This window comes from Centroberyx gerrardi, chromosome 5, assembly GCF_048128805.1.
Source record: "Centroberyx gerrardi isolate f3 chromosome 5, fCenGer3.hap1.cur.20231027, whole genome shotgun sequence".
NCBI classification, from domain to species: Eukaryota; Metazoa; Chordata; class Actinopteri; order Beryciformes; family Berycidae; genus Centroberyx; species Centroberyx gerrardi.
The window spans coordinates 18619842-18640041 of record NC_136001.1 but is presented as its reverse complement, the minus strand read 5'-3'; the positions used below and the strand labels follow the sequence as shown (position 1 = coordinate 18640041).

Sequence of the window (20200 nt, the reverse complement as noted above, 5' to 3'; positions counted from 1 at the left end):
GTCACTACCACATACACCCAGCATTCCAGAACCAGATAACTGAACTTGGAATGCGCAGTGTGTGATGAACCCATCCATCCATTTTCTAGCAGCTTATCTGGGCCAGGGTCGAGGTGGCAACAAGAGCAGCCCACATGTCCTTTTCACCAGCAACTTCCTCTAGCTCTAGCGCTTTTGGGGGATCCTTAGGCACTCCTAGGCCAGCTAGGAGATGTAGTCCCTCCAGCATGTCCTGGGTCTACCACAGGGTCTCCTCCCAGTTGGTTGTGCATAGTACACCTCCAAAGGGTGGCACCCAGAGGCATTCTTACCAAGTGCCAAAACCACCTCAACTGGCTCCTCTCAATGCAGAGGAACAGCGGCTGAACACCAAGGTCCTCCTAGACTGCTGAGCTTCTCACCCCATCAAGAAAAGTGAGGCCAGCCATCCTGTGGTGAAACCTAATTTCAGCTGCTTGTATTGGTGATCTCATTCTTCAGTCACTACCCAGAGCTCGTGGCTGTAGGTGAGGGTCAGAACGTAGATTTACTGGTAAATCAAGAGCTTTGCTTTGGGGCTGAGCACTCTTTTCACCACCATGTTCTGATACAATGCCCGCATTATTGCAGCTGATGCACCGGTTAATCTCACAATCCTTCTTACCCTCACTTATGAATAAGACCCTGAAATACCTGAACTTCTCCACTTGGGACAGCTGCTCACCCCTCACCTGGATGGGACAGGCCACATTTTTCCAGGAGAGAACCATGACCTCAGACTGAGCTGATCCTCATTCCGACTAGCTGAAAACTGCTACAATGCACATTGGAGATCATGGTCTGATTAAGCCAGAAGGACAAAATCATCCGCTAACAGCAGAGGCAAGGCCCTGACAGCAAACCATCTCTATCTGCAACCGAAGGTGGGCGAACACCCAGGGCCCTGGGAGAGGGCAGCTAAGTGGCCGATATCAGCCCCTCACCAGTGGCAACTATCTTGTCCTGTCTCCACTGCTCCCGCTCCCCCATTCCCATATATTCCCAATGAGATCCTCTTCATTCAGGTCCCTGCAACCTTATTGAACCATTAGACCATAGCACACAGGGATATCCCACATTCTCTCCCAGTTTGAGCTGCTGTATGGTCAAAAATCTAGGGGTGTGTTGGTGCCAATTAAAGAAAGCTGGGAGGATGGCCCTGGCACCAGTAAAAACAAAAAATCGTTATGTTCTGGACCTGCATACAAATCTCCATTCACTGCACCAGATAGCACAGAGAATTTGTTGGTGTAGTCCCATGGTGCTTGTGCTGAAGCCCAATGGCACTATAGGGTTCTGTGTGGACAATCGCCAAATCCAAATTCAATGCCCAGGGTGAAGAAACTGCTGGATCATTTAGGCACCACACACCTTTATTTGACATTGGATTTGAACTTGCAGATTCTCTTGTCACCAGAGTCCAAGGAGGAGCCTTTACATGCACACTTGGTCTCTTCGTGGGCATCCACCATGTTTCAATGACTGATGGACCAGAAGCTGCACCCTCATGGCTCATATGCTGCTGCCAACTAGGATGATATCATCCTCTATAGTGACAGCTGGGAATAGCAAATGCAGCACCTAAGGGCTGTCCTGGAGTGTTTGAGATGGGCTATGCTCACAGCCAACCTGAAGAATCGTGCAACTGGATGGAAGGAGGTACAACATCTGGGGTACCACTTTGACTGTGGGCAAGTCTGCCTTCAGATAGAGATGACAACAGCAATTGCACCTTGTCCTTGGCCCAAGTCCAAAAAGGAAGTAAAAGTTTTTTGGGGGGCTGGCCAGCTACTACAGGCACATTATACCAGTCTTCTCAGAACTGACCAGGCTCCCAACTGACCAGCAATCAATTAAGACGCGTTTTCATTTTCCCAGCTGATTCAGCTGACTCTGTACTATAGACCATTGTGTTGTTTGAACATGATGTGTCGTTCTTGCGATGACTTGTGGGGCTTCTCATTTGATCTCATTTCCCAAATCACCAACTGATACATCCTCGGTTAGCAAGTAAACTTCTGGGATCTTTAACTGTCGCCCATCCTCAGCATTCTTTTGTTGTTTTGTTTTGGAATTGCATTTTGGCCGATAGATATTATGTCAAATGCATGGACGCATATTGAGAAAAACTCTGGCACTGAAGCACCTGGAAGCACAACCACATCTGACTATCCAGAAGCCTGAAAAGGCTGTTTGGTCTGTTATAAACTGTCTGACTCATCCACAAAAAGGGAACAGTGTTCCAGCACCGGTGGTGCATTTTGAATTTGCATTTTTGGATCTTACTTGTATATTTACCTGCTACTTTCACACATTTTAACATTATCATTTGATTGTAAGAGTAGCAAGTACATTGACATTTATACATTTACAAAAAAAAAACAAAGCTACCCTGGCCTGGCCAAAAGCTTGTGCTGATATTTACTGATTAAATTAAATCAATCAGTTTCTGGTGGACAATTCTGGGTACATGTACAAAACATTGATCATCTAATCAAAGACCTACAATAGCATATTTATTCTGTTGCAGGAGGATTTGCATTTGGGATTTGGATTTGCATTAGATGATAGAGCTGTAATTTTTACATTGCAGTTTAGATTTCTGTTGATGCAGCGTAAGGCACATGCCTATCCTGCCCAACTGAAAGACAATCTTCTAATAATAAAGATTTCTATGTTCCAAGTATCTTATTTGCAATACTCAAATGTTATTATTAATCATTATTAGACTATATTAACTGTGTTTGCACTCCTATTAAAACGCACTCTCTTAGGTTGAATAGGTTATGGTTAGGGCCTTATCTGTAAGCTATCATTATATTGCAGGGTTAGGGTTAGGGTCATTATTCTAGCCTACTGCTCCAATCTTACTGCTATTTCACTGGTTTTTAAGTCAGATGTTACATGTACAACAGCAATCATACACATTAGTTTAGCTCATGAAATGGCCTCACATTTCATGTACATGTAAAAATGTTTCTTATAATATACAGTACTTGGCGAAAAAAAATTCTGAGAAAAAGGCACTGCCCTAGAATTCTATTTATCTTTTGCAGCCATATTGATACAGATTGTACATCTAGGTAGCCAGCAGCTAAGCAATTTAACAGTTTTTCAGTGACACTGACCTTCAAACAAGGGGCAGAAGTGCCTCCAACAAGTAATACATCCTTGAGATGTGTACTGCCCCATGGCAGTCTCCAGGAGGAACATTGGAATTCCACAAGACAGCAGAAAAAGGACATATGGAACCAGGAATGCACCTGTGAATAACATGTCTTAAGTGACAAACATACCAAGAGACTGTTGTTTTTTTTTAACACCCCTGTCAGTTGAAGATGATCCAGTCCCGATGAAAACATATACTGATTAGTGTGTAGTCAGGGTTGTCCTGAATACAACCATATCAGTCATTGTCAGAACTTATGGAGCAATGTGTTTTTACAGCACCTCCAGTTTCAGAACGTAAGCCATTTCAAGGTACAAATGTGGGACTTTAACCTTGAAATTCTCTAAAATGATACAGTAAAAATGCTTGATTTTGGGTTAGTGTGTAGTCAGGGTTATCCTGAACACAAATATATCATTGTCAGAAATTATGGAGCAATGTGTTTTCACAGCACCCCAAGTTTCAGACATAAAGTCATTTCAACGTACAAATGTGAGACTTTAACTTTAAAATTCTCTAAATTGATACAGTAAAAATGCTTGATTTTGAGTTAGTATGCAGTCAGGGTTGTCCTGAACTCAAATATATCAGTCATTGTCAGGATTTGTTTTTCTTGCAACCCAAAATCAAAGAATAAAGTAATGTCCCTCACAATTTAGTGGGGATGTTTTAATTTATAAGGGACACTGATAACATGCTTTATGCTTCCTGTGAATATAATCCAATTAATCTAATTTCCATATATGTTTTTTGTATATACCCTGTGTTAACACCTTATTTTGAAAACCGGATGTATAGTCACATGTGTATCCTTGCGCCAAGTGCGACGCAATTTGATAAAACAAGCAAATGCAACATTATTTTCAAAATGTTTTTTGTGTTTTCTTTATATCCTGAATACTGTCTTTTGTTTAAGAGTATTATGTAATGTGTTTGTGCTTTCTCTATGCCCTAAATAGGTTGAAGATAAAAAAAAAAATACAAGCTATCATAAGATGTGAAATTTAGCTTATGTGGGTATTTAGTGGCTTCGCTTAAAAGTACATTTTATATAGGCTGAAATAATGTTGTCTATGAGCCGTTGAAGCGACGTGGGTCGAAAGACCGACCTCAGAAAAACTTTCATATCAGCCCCTCCACTAGACGTCGTATCGACCTCCAGGACCAACGTTGATTAGACGTCTGATCGACGTCGAAATGTTTGCTTGTGTGTGTGTGTGTGTGTGTGTGTGTGTGTGTGTGTGTGTGTGTGTGTCCGCGCGCGTGAGTGATTACATTAGGAAAGTGGATGTCTGTTGCATGCAGCCTAGATCATTTTAGATGTTACAGCATACAATCAAATTTAAAAACACATCAAAGATGTATTGTCTACAATGAAGACATTGTGGTGTCATTACTGTGTTTATTTCGCAATTGCTGTATAGAATTCTGCTATGTTTGTTCAAGGATGATGTTTTGGATGTGACTGTTAACGTTAATCCAGGCTGCAAAACTGTCGAGGCCTTTTGAGACAAGAAATTAACTGAACTGAACTGAACTGAACTAAGCTCACACTATATTGTTTTTAAAGAGAGAAAGAAGATGGATAAGGACCTTTGGTCTTATCTTTTTAGCATGGCAACATCTGAATATTGTATTATTGCATATAGTAGGCCCATAATGGCTCTTATAATATTACAGACATACAGTAGATCTCACCTTAAATCTTCTAACAATTCTGCTGGACCATTTGAAAATCCATCAGAACTAAAAAAAATATATCAATCATAGGTCCTAAGAAGTAAATCAAACACGGATGTAATGTGATTGCACAATAGCCTAGAGGGTCATAAATATAGCTACAATTTCAAGAGAATATTATTTACAATGTTCTTTTTAACATTTTAAGTTCATGATTATTTTCAAAATTGAGGTAAAAACAATGGTCTCATTTGTTCCCAGCATTTCATGACAAAAAAAACAGGATTTATTGAATAATTAGAAACAGCAGCTCTGTGCAAGGATTGAGCAACTTCCTTATCATTCCAAATTGTATATCTTTCAAGGTTATTTTTCCACATTTGTTGACATTACAGGCGGGGTAGCTGCAGTTGCATGACCTTGCAGGAAACAATAAATGTAAACTCCTACGCATGATTCTGGTTTCTAGAAATCGTGCTTACCTCCTCCATTTTTGTAACACAGATAGGGAAACCTCCAGAGATTTCCCAGTCCAACCAAAGTTCCTGCCACAGCTAGCAGGAACTCCAACTTGTTTGCCCACTGGCCACGGTCCAGTAGCAGTTGACCCTTCTTCGCCAGACTGTTGTCTTGATTAGGTGCTTCATGGCTGTTTCCTTTTGGGAATTCCCTTATCATGTTCACAAACACAGAAGTCACTAGATAAAATACCAATAAAATGAAAACTGACCTGAAATGTCCCTTTACTTCATCTACAGTAGCAGGACAAAGAAAGCCAGACCTTCTCTGCTCCAGGTTATGCACAGAAACAAAACTAAAACTACTCAGCTGACCATTATTTGGCACTGGTGGTAAGCTTTATTTATTTATTGTTGAACTTAAGCATGCAGGATTATCAGGAATGGAAAGTTTTCAGCAGCAACTGGTTATCAGAAACTGTAGCTTTCCCTGTTAGAATAAATACTGAAAACTGAAAGCAATGCATTTACCAAACCTGTATAGATAATTACACAGCAAAGTACTTACCCCTCCATCACAAAGCCCCCTCCCCCAAGAGTTGTTTACAGCAACAACAAACTGATCTGTATTCCTCTCAGCCAGGGTGCACCATAGGATCTGTACACAGGCAAGATGTCATGAGCAGAGGCAGAGTAAGAAACAAAAAGTAGTTTTGTTTTTCTTTTTTATAGCCTAATTATTGTTTGGCTGATCCGAGCTGCATTTCTTCTGTCCTAACTCGTAAAACTGTCAGGTTGGCTTGTGACAAAGCTCCAGAGTATACCACTTCCTTGCAGTATTTTTCCACTGAGACATGAGTAGCTTGGGTCATTGAGATTGGCTCAGTTGCTAACAACTAAACCAAATCAGCTGAGCCGTCTCTCTATGGCAGTACTTATAATTAGGCTTCAGTTATTTGGTAATTGGGAACTTGTAGCCTATTACAAATCATATAACACAATTGCAATAGCCATCTTTGTATGCAAATAGCTATCTGGGGTGATTAACTCTGGACCATATAATCTGCATAGACTTTTATAGACTTATTTGACTGAGAAGGAAGATAGTAGGCTGGCTGATACTAACTGTAACTGCTAATGTTAGAAAAGGACTGGTTGTTCTACAAATGAATGGGTCTTTGTTTGGGGAAAAAGGAATTCAACACTATTGGAGTCCACTCTCTCTATCTTGTCAGTAGAGAAACTTGTGGGGCATTACCTTATATAGAATATAGGCATTAAGTTTAGCAGCTTTGTCACACAGTGAAGCCTTGTAGTGTTTGTGGTGAAAACTCCCTGGAAACTGGAAATTTCAGATGATCATGTTTCAAAAGGTACATTCAGCGCTCAGGCAGAAATTCAATGCTCAAATGACATACTGTAGCATATAAGTTTCATGACGTAATGTATTGTCCATCTACCTGTGTTCTGTTACGACAAAATTAATTATTGAGTGGAAGTTTAGTTAAGATCCTCTGTACTTACATTACTGACACCAAATAGAATAGAAACAATAAAAGCTCTGCTTTATTTGTGAGGTTCCTCTTTTGATACAATAATAATCCAATAACCATAAAACAAGACAGACATACCAACACAAGACAAGACAACTATGTAAGGCATATATTTACAGTTTGCTGGAAAATTTCTATAACTAACAAGGACCATGCTCTCTGTACATCAAATCATTAAAACTGTTTACACACAGGCAGACACCAAGTGCATGCTCAAAAGAAGTTAATATTCACCCGCAAAAGCAATTTTCAAATGAATCACATTATTTAATTTCTGGTTTAAGCAAAAATGGAAAACATGATGTCCACTTGGAAAAGTAGTTTATCCTGGGCAGTTTTGTTCAGCCACAGACAGCTGTACATATTTTCAACCAAAGGCAATCCGCTTTGAATGCAGTTCAGAATATTTACTCAACAGCTGAATTTATTACCTTATGGTAGAGACATCCTTTGCACAGCAGTGCTTCCCTCAGGTGCTGGTTAAGAGCAGGAATAATTATCCATACAATGATCAAAGTATTCTACTACACACTGAAGGTCAACGGACCTGTTTCATTACTCTCTGTCTTCAGTGTTTCTTAAGAACAACAATAAATTCACTGGAGCGAACAAAGCCTTTCACCTCCAGGACTGATTAGGGTTGATCATCCTCAGCCAATAGGTTGTTGGGTGTCCAAATAGGCTGTGCTGACTTGACTCATTTCTCTCTCTCTCTCTCTCTCTCTCTCTCTCTCTCTTTTTTTTTTTAAAAAAGGTTTTTGTAGAATTTGTATTGTTCTGATTCTTGAACAGCCTATGTTAATATATTTTATAAAAATATTGTAGAAATACCTTAAAAATATCTTGTAAATGCTGTAAAGTTAAAAATTTTAGACGTTATGAACTGAAGAGGCACATGACTCCTGGCAACACTGCCTAAACTTTAACCTCCTGTAACCTGACTGTTAATGAGCAAACCTGATTAATCCTGGAGGCAAAACATTTTGTTCGCTCCAATATATGTATTGATGCTTTAAAGAGACATTAAAGATATGAGTGTAATGAAATGCATCTGAAGCCTTTTAGTGTGCAGTAAACTACTTTCATAGGTGGATTTTAATGTTGGAATTTACATTTAGTCATACATTTTGGACAAACCCCTCTCTTTATAGTTTATAAAATTCAGGGTAAAATTCACCAAATGTCATGCTCACTTTGTATTTGGGACAGTGCGGGATGGAGAGGAGCGCAGACAACTTATAGTCATCTTCCCTGTGGAATGCATTTGTAATGGAAATGTCCCAAGTGTTTCCTTCTACAGTCTAACAGATGAAGCGGATTCGATTTTTATATTCACCTCTAATGGGAGCATGATAAGACCTTCATTGCATACTCATATATAGGCTATGGATGGACATACAAATAGATACGTACAACAAATATTTGAAGAAACTTGGTGTTCAAAGTTGAAACTGAGACAAAAATTATTTTAAAGACGTTTTCCTCTTTCAGCAAAACATTTAGCATGGTAATCCCTCAGCTATACATTCATATCACAGGTAGAATCGACACCAGGAGCGAGTCAGTGCGGTCTCCCTTGGTGAGTCAGAGCACCTGGAGCTCCTGGTGGCTCCTGGCCTCCTGTCATGCTCAAGGACATTTGGCACTCGTTCATTTTAACTTATATCATAGTCACAAAGTGAGGCCAGTGCAGCCTGTATGTAAATAAACATAAATCTGTCACACAAAAAAAAACCCACTTCTGCTCAGACCCGTACATGTACATCACCCTCTGGTGGTTATTACACGCTCATAACAGATAAAACAAATCAGATTTAAAAACAAACAAAAAACAGACAAAACTAATTAAATATAAAAAAAAAAAAATCTGATACCTTCAATATTTATAAGATGTATCTTATAGTGTGGACAGGGGGGACATCGGGTTTTTACAATGTGTTATTTTGACGATGTTGTACTGTGGGTGGCGGTTTGGGAATGATGTACAGAGTCACTTCAGTGATGATGATGATACCACTGATGATGATGATGATGATGATGAGGTCTAGCTCTATGGTGCAGTCCATGTTGTATATTTACATTAATTGATGAATATGGTATCAAATATGGATATGTTAATTAGTGAGCTGAAACTATTTTTTTGTTCTTACACTATATTCTTGTACTCTGATTCATATGTACTGTGCATTGTCTTCTGTGTTTTGAGCAGTTTTAAATTGGAACACACACAAAAAAACACCCCAAATCTTTTTGAATTTTTTTCTCCACATTCATAAGCACTATGAGAGGAAATGGCAACTGATGAGAATCAGATAGTCCTGGAGCGCAGCGTAGCCACATGACAGAGAGTTTGTAGTCCTTATTCATATTTAACATTATATGCTACAAAACATACTAATCATGATTCAATACTTACTAACTTTTCTGTCACATAGTATTGTGGATATTTCACTGCACCTCCTAAATTATTAAATGAATTATAAAGATTGTGTTTGGTCTGCTAACTCACATCCTGTGTAATCTTGACAAGTAGCTAACTATGATTCGTTATCTAATTTAGATTTCTAAAACTTAACACACATAATTTTCAAATACAGTATGGTGTAAAACAATCAGCAGTTAGCACAAAGTTTTCAAATGCAACTTGAAATCTGAAGTATGAAATCACAGAATTAAGTATGTCATGCCATTTAAAGCCGCTTTCAACTACGACTGCCTTAATTGTGATCCTTTGATCAAGCCGCCATGAATATGAAAGGCACAGTGAGTAATTTCTCTAGATGGGCTTCAAGATATGCTTTTATGTTTGTACAGTAAACATAGAGCAAGCCCTTTAATTAAAAACCCTGTTTATTAAATTCAGGTTGGGGAACTTAATGACAGGAGTTTCTTTCTCAACCCGTTGCACCTTGCCCTGGCAAGTTAAACCAGCATGACAAATCATACCTGGGAGCAGTGCCTCACCAGGACGATTATTTCACTGACGCCTGTCTGCATTACACCTTGAGTACAAACACTTAAAGTGAAAAGTTTGAGATAGATCAAAGCTGAGTCGGTCACATTGAGTAACAAGATGGGAGTTGCGCAACTTCATTTGAAGATTGCCTAAGCGGTTACATATTGTGCTAAACAATTTGAAAAGTAAATATTTCAAAATATTATTCATTTTAAATATGAATCAGTCCTTGGACACAGAAGAAATGAAAATGACGTGGTAATCACTGTTAATTGATTGGGATGGGTGGTGGTGAGCTTACTAACAAAGACAAAGATAGCTATAGTTACGAAAGCGAAGTCTTAACATGGACTAGTGGAGACATTATTTAAAAATGAACATAAAACCCCATGTAAAAATATTCTAAGAAATTAGTTGACCCACTTGCAGATTCTTGTATGAAACACCCCCACTGGCTTGGAAAGTTTAATATAGCAAATAAAATTTAATTTAGATATTGGCAATGGTCACCTATGGCACTGTTAAGGTGTGTTTAAGCATACACAGTGTCTGACAATCAAGAAAACAGGCAATCATTTTCTACTTTCATAGCTAAAATCGTATCATGAAGGTTGAAACGTAAACATAGTACCTGAAATAATAAGACAATGCTGATTCACAGAAGAACAGGCGATTAAATACATTAAGCCCACAGCTCTATAGACTACTATTCAAATTTCACACTTCACACATTGGTCTGAAACTTAATTTAGATTGACAAAACAATATTCACCCATTATTGCAAAATGTAAACACCCTTCCAACGCATCATGGCAATATGTTTGCAAATACAGTCAAATATGTCAGTATTAGGACAACGAGCTCAAAGTTGGCCTTTTTGTTGTACATTTATATATTTTTTTTTTACTTTCACATCAAAGAATGACTATCAAGCAAAAGTACAAACTGTCAACTTTTGATCATGGGTTGTTTTAGGCTTCTGTCAGACCACCAGTCAGATCATTGGCAGTCAATTCTCCCAATTTCACATTAGTGCAAGTATTGAAACTGAATAAAATTAATGTAATGTCAATGTTTTGTCACTTAACTGCATTGGGTTCTTCAATTTTGAGACCCATCTACTGTATATCACAACATCCTTGATATCTAAATGCTAGAGGCTGTATTTAAAGCTTTAAAGCTGGCAGATGTCAACAGCCTGGTGATACTGATGGGTCACAAACTTGAAGCTGTTGTTGCACTGGGAAATTTGTACAAATTACTAACCTTGCTTCATATTTATTCTACTAAAATGTATCTGTTTACTTGTACTTATGTGACAATAAGCACTGACTGCACGATTCTATGTTTTTGACACAGGCAAAAACATTATTACAAGTTGAGAATTTGTACTTATGCCTCATATTCATCTCTTGAATGGTCTGATGGAAAAAGATCAACTTCAGCTAAATGCCACAATACATATGCTTTGATGGCCTATACATGTGTAAATCTAGAACATCTAGCCTAGCTCCATCAGCTGACATGTTCACCTGATATGACCACTCAACACGAGGATTATAGCATCAGTGGGCCTGTGCTTCGGTTACCTCTCCTACCAGACAGCCAGTTTGTAATGAAAACAACGCTCGATGCATGAAATATTGTCAGAATACAAGAGAATGAAATGTTATTCCATTTCTACTGTTGAGAGGTAAGACTCCCAGAAGAACACAACAATGCTATTTCTATTAGCAAACAATATAGCAAAAGATCTGACATGACAGAGGTTCAAACACAGAATTTTTTAATTTTGACAAGTAGCTTACATAGGCTACTGTTAATATGTACATGTAGCAGCATAAAACCACTGTAGCTGTGATTATCAGACTACAAGATTACCATTCCTTTATCTCACTCCAAAATGGCTGTCGATGTGGATGAGGTGGAATGTGTCAAATTTGTCACTTTATTTCTACTCATCCTGGTACAGATGGATTCAGGAGTTTGTTACAGTATGTACCCTGACCTTCAGCCGCATTCATGTTATCACATGTCGTCTTTCTGCCCTGTGGTTTTCTACAGGTCCTAATGGCACATTTGATTTTATTAATCATACAGTTAGCAATTAAGTTTTGGCACTTAAAATGTAAATACAGTCTTTCTTTTTAAACATAATTAAGCACAGTTATAACAGTAATACACCAGTATCCAGTGATAATTTGAGGTGAAACTTTGGTCTCCATATTACCAACTGGATTACAAAAAGCTGGTCATCACATTTCAAACAAAATGATTACAGACAACTAATTGAATTAATGAATGAAAAAATAAATAATGAAATAAATAAATAAATATCTAAATAAAAATGTTGATAAATAGCCTCACAAAATCTTCACTGCATGACTTTGCAACATACTTGATGTCTTACCCTTTAAATAGACCTTCTACACCTGATAATTGACAAATTATAGAATCAGCACATTTTATGTGAGGTTATAGCTTAATGCCACTATTTGAGGTTATCAATGTCTGCATCAAAACATTTAAATAAATCCTATCTACTAAGAATGTCCATGAAATATTTGGCCCCATATTTCTGGTAGAACTACATGGTCGAGCCTGTGGCTCCAGTGGAGTGGGAGTAGCAACAAAGAGCATTTCAGTGGCCAAGGGTAAAAAGTGCAATGTGACAATAGTCATAGATCTGTAATTAGTAAACTGTATGAACCTCCTACACGTCTGGTATGATATGTAGAAGGTGTGATCAAAGATGATATGCTACTTTTTCATTTGTTGCATGTGGATAGGAGGGAGCCGAAGCTCGTTTAATCCATGTGTGCTACTATTGGCATCATTCAGTTGTGTCTACTCTAAACCAATTTACAGCTTGTGGATATCGCCACCTGTTGAGAATGCAACTGCATTAATTTAATTCCATTTTTCTATCATGGTCTATGCTAAAACTTGGATTGGACTAAGCTATTCCTAAATTATGATAAAACGTACAATTCCATAGGATTGTGTGCAAAATGCTCTGTAGGCATATAGTAAGAAATAACGGTCTGTCTCTTCTACCAGCCACAATAGTAGAATTAGGTGCTTGTAATGAGGTATGAATATTGGCCAGTATCATAGAGGAACCATTAACTTTCTTCATTCCAACAACTGCTCAACAGCTTTCTAATGAGAAAAAGTCACAATTTGGACTCTTGGAATTAAGAGTAGTAGTAATTAAAACAAAAACCACATGGGTGTGGCCAATGTTACCAACTGAGGAGGGCAAGTAAATGATAAGAACAACAATATTTGTGAATGAAAATGGGTTGAAGAATTAAAACCTGCCGACAAAAGCATGGCAATGACTGCTTCCACTGAAAACAGGGTTTTCTGCTCTAAGTCACAGCTAAGCTTGAAGATCAAATTTCAACTAATATATATATAGATATATATATATATATTAGCAAATATATATATATATATAGGGTTCAATCTTAAATCCAGCAAACAGTAGTTGCAGTTACCACTGCAGATTACTCAAGAGAGCTTCACACCACATCTAATAAATAACACAGAATAAAATGGCAATTTCTCCTAACTCCTAAGAGCTTCCTCAATTCCTTTTATATGCACAGATACGTTTCAGTAAGTTTCTAATTAGGTACCTGTACTGTATTAGTCAGCCCGACAGTCGAATGAATGGATGACAGTGAAGGGTCCAGTGTGCTAAGATGAGGATAAGCCTGTCCAAACAAGCTCTTCATCCTCACTTGTATCCTTCCATTTACCTCCTTATTTGCTGTCTTCATCTTTCCTCTTCACCTTAACACCTTTTACAGAGGCAGGTCTGTGCTGTTGTGGCGAGTCTTTCTGGAAGTCCCATCATCCCTGGGCAGAGCTTTCTGCAGGTTGGACATGGCAGCTGTCTTCTTTAGGTCAATGACTGCGTAGAATTCACTGCGCCGGGGTGCCTGCTGGCCACATTTTTGGGGTGGTAGGCGCTGGTGCTGTGGCTGGGTCTGGGCACCCCCACTGCTGAGGGCTTGGCAGGGAGGTTCTCCCTCTAAGTCCACCTGGATGTAATTCAGCTGCCGCGACGGAGGCATATGGCCATGCTCACAGCCTCCAACCCCTGCCCCTGATCGTCTGCGGAAATCAAAGCTAAATATTCGCCCCCCTCTGTCTGACTGACATGGCTGGGGGTGCGGGGGGCAGGCGTGTCGAAGCCGGGGCGGCTGGACCTGCTCTGTGTTGACATAGTTCTGTAGGGCATCTCTGTGGATACCCCGGCCATCCTGGTGGTAACCGTTGGGCGTCCCGGGACCTTCCGAGAACTCGTACTCGTCGAAGTCTTCCTCCTCTTCCTCGTACTCCTCTTCGTCCTGCTCGTCATCTTCCTCCTCCTGCTCTTCGTCCCGCTGCAGAGCGCTATACTCCCACACGGGAGGCAGAGAGGGCAGGTTCTCATAGTTGAGCAGAGCTGTCCGACGGTGACCTCCGCCCATACCCCTCTCACAGGGGTAGCCCTGCGGGGGTAAGGATGACGGGCCGTGGGCGTGCGGGTGGAGGAGGGAGTGGGTGTGACTGTCCCCGGTGCTGCTGCTGCTGCTCGAACCCACGGACTGGGATACGCTGCTGGGACTTAGCCTCTGCTTTCGGCCGCTCCTCAGGCCGTTGATGTTCTCGTAGGTGAGCTGGCTACTCTGGCAAGCCTCCTGGTGCTCGTGGCCTGGATGCCGGTGCATGAGGTGATGGAAATGGTGATAGGAGTGAGAGTTGCACATGTGCATAGAGGGCTCATCTCCTTCCGTCTCAGAGCCTGTTGCACCCTCTACAGGCTGAAGGTTATGAGGATTGTGCCCATGTCTCTCCCTTTCTCTCTCCCGCTCCAGTAGATGGCGTTGTGCCGGAGTGGGGCCCAGCATGAACTTGACCTCCTGCGAGGACGGCTGTAAGAACACCTGAGGATCTTTATGTTCCTCCAGGGGACAGCAGCGTAAGTTGGACTGCGCGTTTCCTTGACCCCCAACAGGCATGGCTCCCCGCGCTGTTTCAGGAAAAGAGCTGGGACGCACCTCAGGTAGGGAGTGCACACAATGACGCATAGAGAGATCCCCCTCCATACTAACAGTATTTACATAGGTGTGGGCCTGTTGGGACAAACAAAATAGAAGGTGGAAGTGTAGAACTGATCACTATGAACTAGTACTGACACAGTGAACGGCATGGGTGAACTGATGCGTCTTCCTTACCTGGTCTTCCAAGCCCATGAGGCTGTGGCCGTGATCATCAGCAAGAGAGGGTTGGGAGGATTCACCTCTGATTGGATAACCGGGGTATCCGTTAGGAAAACCCTGGACGGGGAATGCTGGAGCTGTAAGCACATTGATGTGACGATATAGAGACACAGACAAATGGTTATTCATTAGCAGGCGTGCAGTTGGGATTTGTGATGTGGGGTGGCCCTGATTCACCAGGGTTGGCAGGCGCGTGCCGTACAGTGGCAGCAGTTTTATAAATAGCATATATCAAGACTTTAATGGTCTCTCTTGGAAGTGAAACCATTAAACCTTAATCGGAGTAAACACAATAATTATAAGTCACAATGTGTTTATCATTCATATCCCAAAGTTTCAATATACAGCATCTTTGCTCTGAAAGAGTTCAGTGTGGTTATAGCCAAGTAATAGGCTTCAGTGCATCATTTCAAGGCGTATACACTCTTGTTTTCAATGCACGCTTTTGTTTCAGTGCACTCTTTCAGCTGTAATGCAGTCCATACAGTCTTAGTTTATGTGTTAACTGGCTTGATTGAAAAATACTTGAGTTGATGATAATGACCATGGTCTCTGGCTAGTGAATAAAATTCACTCACACCTCAATATTGCTCAACATCTCGTGTAATCTGAGTATTAGTATTAACAGAGAATTTGAGAGTTTGCATAAGTATTCACCCCCTTTGATTCATTTGAGTTTGAATTCAGGCTTTTTTGCTAACAAAGCTGAGATCAGGCCACATCAATACATCTTAATGGGACTTAGTGGGATTTTAGAGTGTAGGCTGGACTCAGTGTGGCACAGTACGGGATAAGTGGTAGTACTTTGCACAGAACTCAGACAAAAAATCCTGAATAATTGTATTTTGAAATAACTGTAGCACAATAAATGTGGCGTTTCCATTATGTTGACAATTACCTGGTAATTGTACCTAGCACTGTCAACAAGAGTGCGCCGGCCACTAAAAAGAGTGTTACCCAAACCAAAGTAAGTTTTGTAATCACAACAGCAACACAAAAACCAGCACCACCCAGTCTACAGGAGGATAGGTGTACCAAAGAATGAGCGGTGCTGCCTGTCAGTAAGGGGATGAGGCAGCTGTCAAATCCAGCTCTAATATTGCCCATTGCTCTTTGGAGAAGGCACCTATGGCTGCAGCTCCACCTGATGACGTCCTCCGGCCCAGTTTAACACATGTTTATCAGTAGTTTACATACAAAATCTACTAAGAATGTATTGCTGTATTGCTGCGTGCAAGTTCTATAATTAGTGTCAAATATACAGTTAGCAGGGCTGTTACTATTTCCCGGTGTGTGTGTGTGTAAGTGACTCACTGTTGGGAGTCTGCGGTGTGCGAGGCATGTCCATCTCTGGTGTGTGACCACTGCGACTCATCATCATCGACTCTTCCACTACGTTGATGCTGTTGCACTGCATCAGCTCCTGGAGCAGGTTGAAGATCTCCTCCGCCCGCGAACACTTGAATGCAAAGATCCCTAGAGCCAAAAGAGCAGATTAACACCATGAATGGGTTCGTGTTAGTCAGCAACACCACAATGTAAACATCACAGCTCTGTGGCTGTGTACATGTGAGTGGTACAGTTACAGGTTTGGAGCAGCCGAAGCAGTGTGCTGAACAGGGACCGGGCAACAACTTCATGGTTTGTTTTGATGGTTTACTGTTGGATGGAATGTTGGAAATATGGATGGCTTATTGCTTTTATAAAACATTGATAACCCACGATATAAAAGAACACAAACGCTGAAGAAATCTTTTATATTTTAATCAATAAGTAAATGTTATTTTTCTGCCTAGTTCTTGAACAGCAGCTAAACAACGTTGTCGCCAACACACCTGTGATACGGTCACAGGTGTGTTTTTATCTGGTATTTTACAAACAGCTTCCATGGTTCAGCCAATCACAACTGAGGACAAGAACTATCCATCTTATAAGAAAGCGATAACTACAGGAACCACGGCCGCAGCACACTGGTGCCAATAACCACAATATACTATAACCTTGAGTATGTTATCGTGTTTATACCACTTTTATTTTTACAGTAGTATCAAACATTAAATAAAGATACAAACTTGGTCTTTGATTTACTAATCTTATAACAAACAATTAGTCTTAATGTTGTACAAAAAATGAGTCCCCCATTGCTAATCAATAATGCCATTTGAGTTATAAGCTAAGGTGCAAGTTTGTATACTGCGGTTATTCATAGAATTCTGTTACATCACCACACGGCCATCTTGGTGGGAAAATAACAGGTGATTATAATAAAGTAACAGGTGATTATAATCAAATGACAGCCATAGGCAGAGGTGTGACCAAGTCAACTTCACTCGAGTCCCAAGTCAGCAAATAAATTCAATCATTCCATACAAATTCAGAAAACAGAATTTAAATTCAGTCTTCTGGTGGAACAAATCTCATCACTTTCAATCCAAGTCATTTCCACAAACACAAGATCTTTTGTCAAGACTTTAGAAACCTTTTCAAGTCATCAAAGTACAAGTCAAAGTCAAGTCCCAAGTCACCAGAACCCAAATCAAATCAAGCCTCAAGTCTTCTCTTCATGCATCAAGTCAAGTCTCAAGCAATTAAAATTGAGACTGGAGTCTGACTCGAGTCCAAGTCATGTGACTCGAGTCCCCACCTCTGGTCATAGACAATGAGCTGTGTATATGGTAAAGCACCATATTGGTAGGAAATGCATGTGACATCATGGGAATACTATGAATAAGCACACTTGGGACGCCTCTCATCCAATCACAATGCATGGTCAGAAGCAAACATATAATATTAGTTAACAACACCAACATAGTAAAATAAAAACAACATCAAAGCTCTCTGGCTGTGTGCATGTAACTGAGGCACCGCAGCAGGAGACAGGTTTAGGGCAGGCGAACAGGTTACTCACCCTGCCCAGTCTGACAGCGGCGCCCGCTCTCAAAGGAGAAGAGGTTGGAGTCGTAGCCGTAGCGTCGCAGGCAGAGATACGGCCACCGGATGGCGTCCCTCTTGCGTGTGTGAAGGATGAGCTCTGTCTGTGTGAGCTCCATGGTCCCAGAGCCCAGCTCATTGCCCTCATCGTCCACATTGGTGACCTGAGGGGGAAAAAACACACAGAACATGAGCCAAACTAAAGAGGATGGATCATCACTATCAGTCGCTGGGATACACTGTAAAAGACAGGAGTGTATTACAACAAAATAATTCCCGGGATCAAATACTACAACAGGTTGTGCTGTTATACAACTGATGTGCTGATGTGCTGTTGTGTGGGCTGTAACTTGGTAAAATCCATGTGTTAAAATGTTCACTTTACTGGCAAGAGAAATCATGATACCAGGCAGAAATAAAGAAATGCATTTGAATGACAGTAATGTTGGGATTAACCTTAAATTTGGTGAGATGGTTGTCTCGGATGGGGTCTCTGTACAGACAGCTCCAACAGCTCCCCATAGCTTCAGCAGGCCAGCTGAAACCTACCACGGATAAAGCAAACTTCATCAGTCATGGTCCTTCACATCAGGAATGTCACACTGTATATCCAACACAAACAAAACAGCACAAAAACACACACACACACACACAAACTGTGTTCTTACTCAGTCCAGGCCATCAGTGTAAAGGGATTCACGTCTCAATCCCAGGATCCTATACTGGGCATCATTGTAACAAGCGAGCCGGTTGGTTGGACTGACATCTTCAAGAGCAGCATGATTTTCTCCCTCCTGAAACAGTGAGGGCCATTCAGATTTACACACAGCAACTGTCATCACGTTAAACCTCATCTGCAGCCGAAGTATGGAGCAAATATTGATCGTGTTCATTTCACCAGGAATAAAGGAGGACTTTAATGGAGTTCTCTATGAGGGTACTACTCTACCCTACTCTATTTTTTTTAATCCAAATTAATAACAAAAAATGCTTTAAGTGAACTGCTAGTATCTCTCAAAAGCCTTACAAACTACCTATAGCCTGATTATGACTCAACAGCCTTATTGGATAACCTGCAAAGTAACATCTCCCTCATTTTTAAATTATGATTCCCTGTTTACTTGGACATTTAATATTTACCACTGGTGCCCCTGCTTTTGATCTAGTCCCTGGTTGTTAATATTATAACATATCCCATATGCACAAACACAAATATCCCAAACATATACATATCCCAGCAAAACTACACATCCCTATAGGAATATTATGGGAATAGTATAGCCATACCATAGATTCAAAACACTACCATAAAGTACAATGAGGTTACTATAAAGTCACTACTGAGTAGCACACACTTATAGACCATATAGGACAGCTGGACATCTTTAGGTGTGGAGTCATAAACACGTGATTATGTCAAACAGACAACAAAATGTGACAAATCTGTGATCTGAGCATGAAACAAAATGTTGCACTGAACAGGCGACAGGCGACAATAATTCCTGGTTCCTGTTGCTCACATCTGCATCAACTGTCTTCGTGTGATTTCTGCTCAGTCTGGGCTATGTTACACCGGCTATACAAACATTTTTGGAGCCACCACGCCGCAGTGTGTGCTGTCTAACCTGGGCCTATAGATCTGACTGAAGATGCCAGGCTGGAGTCAACCAATGAGAGCTACCTTGAATCACAGCGAGCAGGCTAAGCGCTAGGCTACATTACACAGTCACACACTTGTCATACATCACGGGCCAATAATTGCATGGGCTTCTGCCCCATCTGGGCTATTTAAAACAGACAACAACAGCCTTTTTTGCTCAATTAGCCAAGCCGACGCAGACACCCAGAGGAAGCCGACAGCGCTTTATTTGCTCAATCAATTTGCAGCACGCAGACTTTATCACAGCCATGCTACAATGAAACCACAATACTGACACTAAAATGCACATCGACACAATCCACTGACCGCTTCCCCCCCTTGGTTTTGAGGATACAATAGCGTGAACACATAGCAGTTAACGGGTAACTGGAGAACGACAGCGATGATTTGCTACTCACATGTTTGGCACGGATTGTTATTAGCCCTACTGCGAAATAAGCACTGAGACTGCAAATAATTATCGGCGGCGGCGGCTGCTGATGATAGTGGCATATGGCAC

The 20200-nt window shown here is 40.7% G+C and overlaps 2 protein-coding genes across 3 annotated transcripts in view; both read right to left on the bottom strand.

Moving 5' to 3' along the window:
- The window catches only part of LOC139922205 (sodium- and chloride-dependent GABA transporter 2-like), a 24773-nt gene extending 18711 nt beyond the window's left edge, over nt 1–6062 (bottom strand). The window contains exons 1-3 of the mRNA XM_078283596.1: nt 5894–6062; nt 5350–5537; nt 3147–3281 (exon numbers count right to left, since the gene is read on the bottom strand). Coding sequence (XP_078139722.1) covers nt 3147–3281; nt 5350–5537; nt 5894–5901 — 331 coding nt within the window. The 5' untranslated portion in view covers nt 5902–6062. The remainder of the gene's footprint in view (nt 1–3146; nt 3282–5349; nt 5538–5893) is intronic.
- Nucleotides 5893–20200, bottom strand: frs3 (fibroblast growth factor receptor substrate 3). Of its 2 annotated transcripts, XM_078283595.1 has the most exons (8): nt 20100–20200; nt 18710–18835; nt 18498–18586; nt 18019–18205; nt 16425–16586; nt 15066–15187; nt 13602–14963; nt 5893–5983 (listed from the first exon to the last, which is right to left on the bottom strand). In XM_078283595.1, exons 3-7 carry the CDS (start codon nt 18561–18563, stop codon nt 13647–13649), a joined length of 1854 nt encoding a protein of 617 aa, XP_078139721.1. In that variant the 5' UTR covers nt 18564–18586; nt 18710–18835; nt 20100–20200; the 3' UTR covers nt 5893–5983; nt 13602–13646. The 2 variants fall into 2 exon arrangements, with proteins under 2 accessions (XP_078139721.1, XP_071768757.1); XM_071912656.2 differs by lacking the exon at nt 5893–5983 and having other exon boundaries at nt 13584–14963.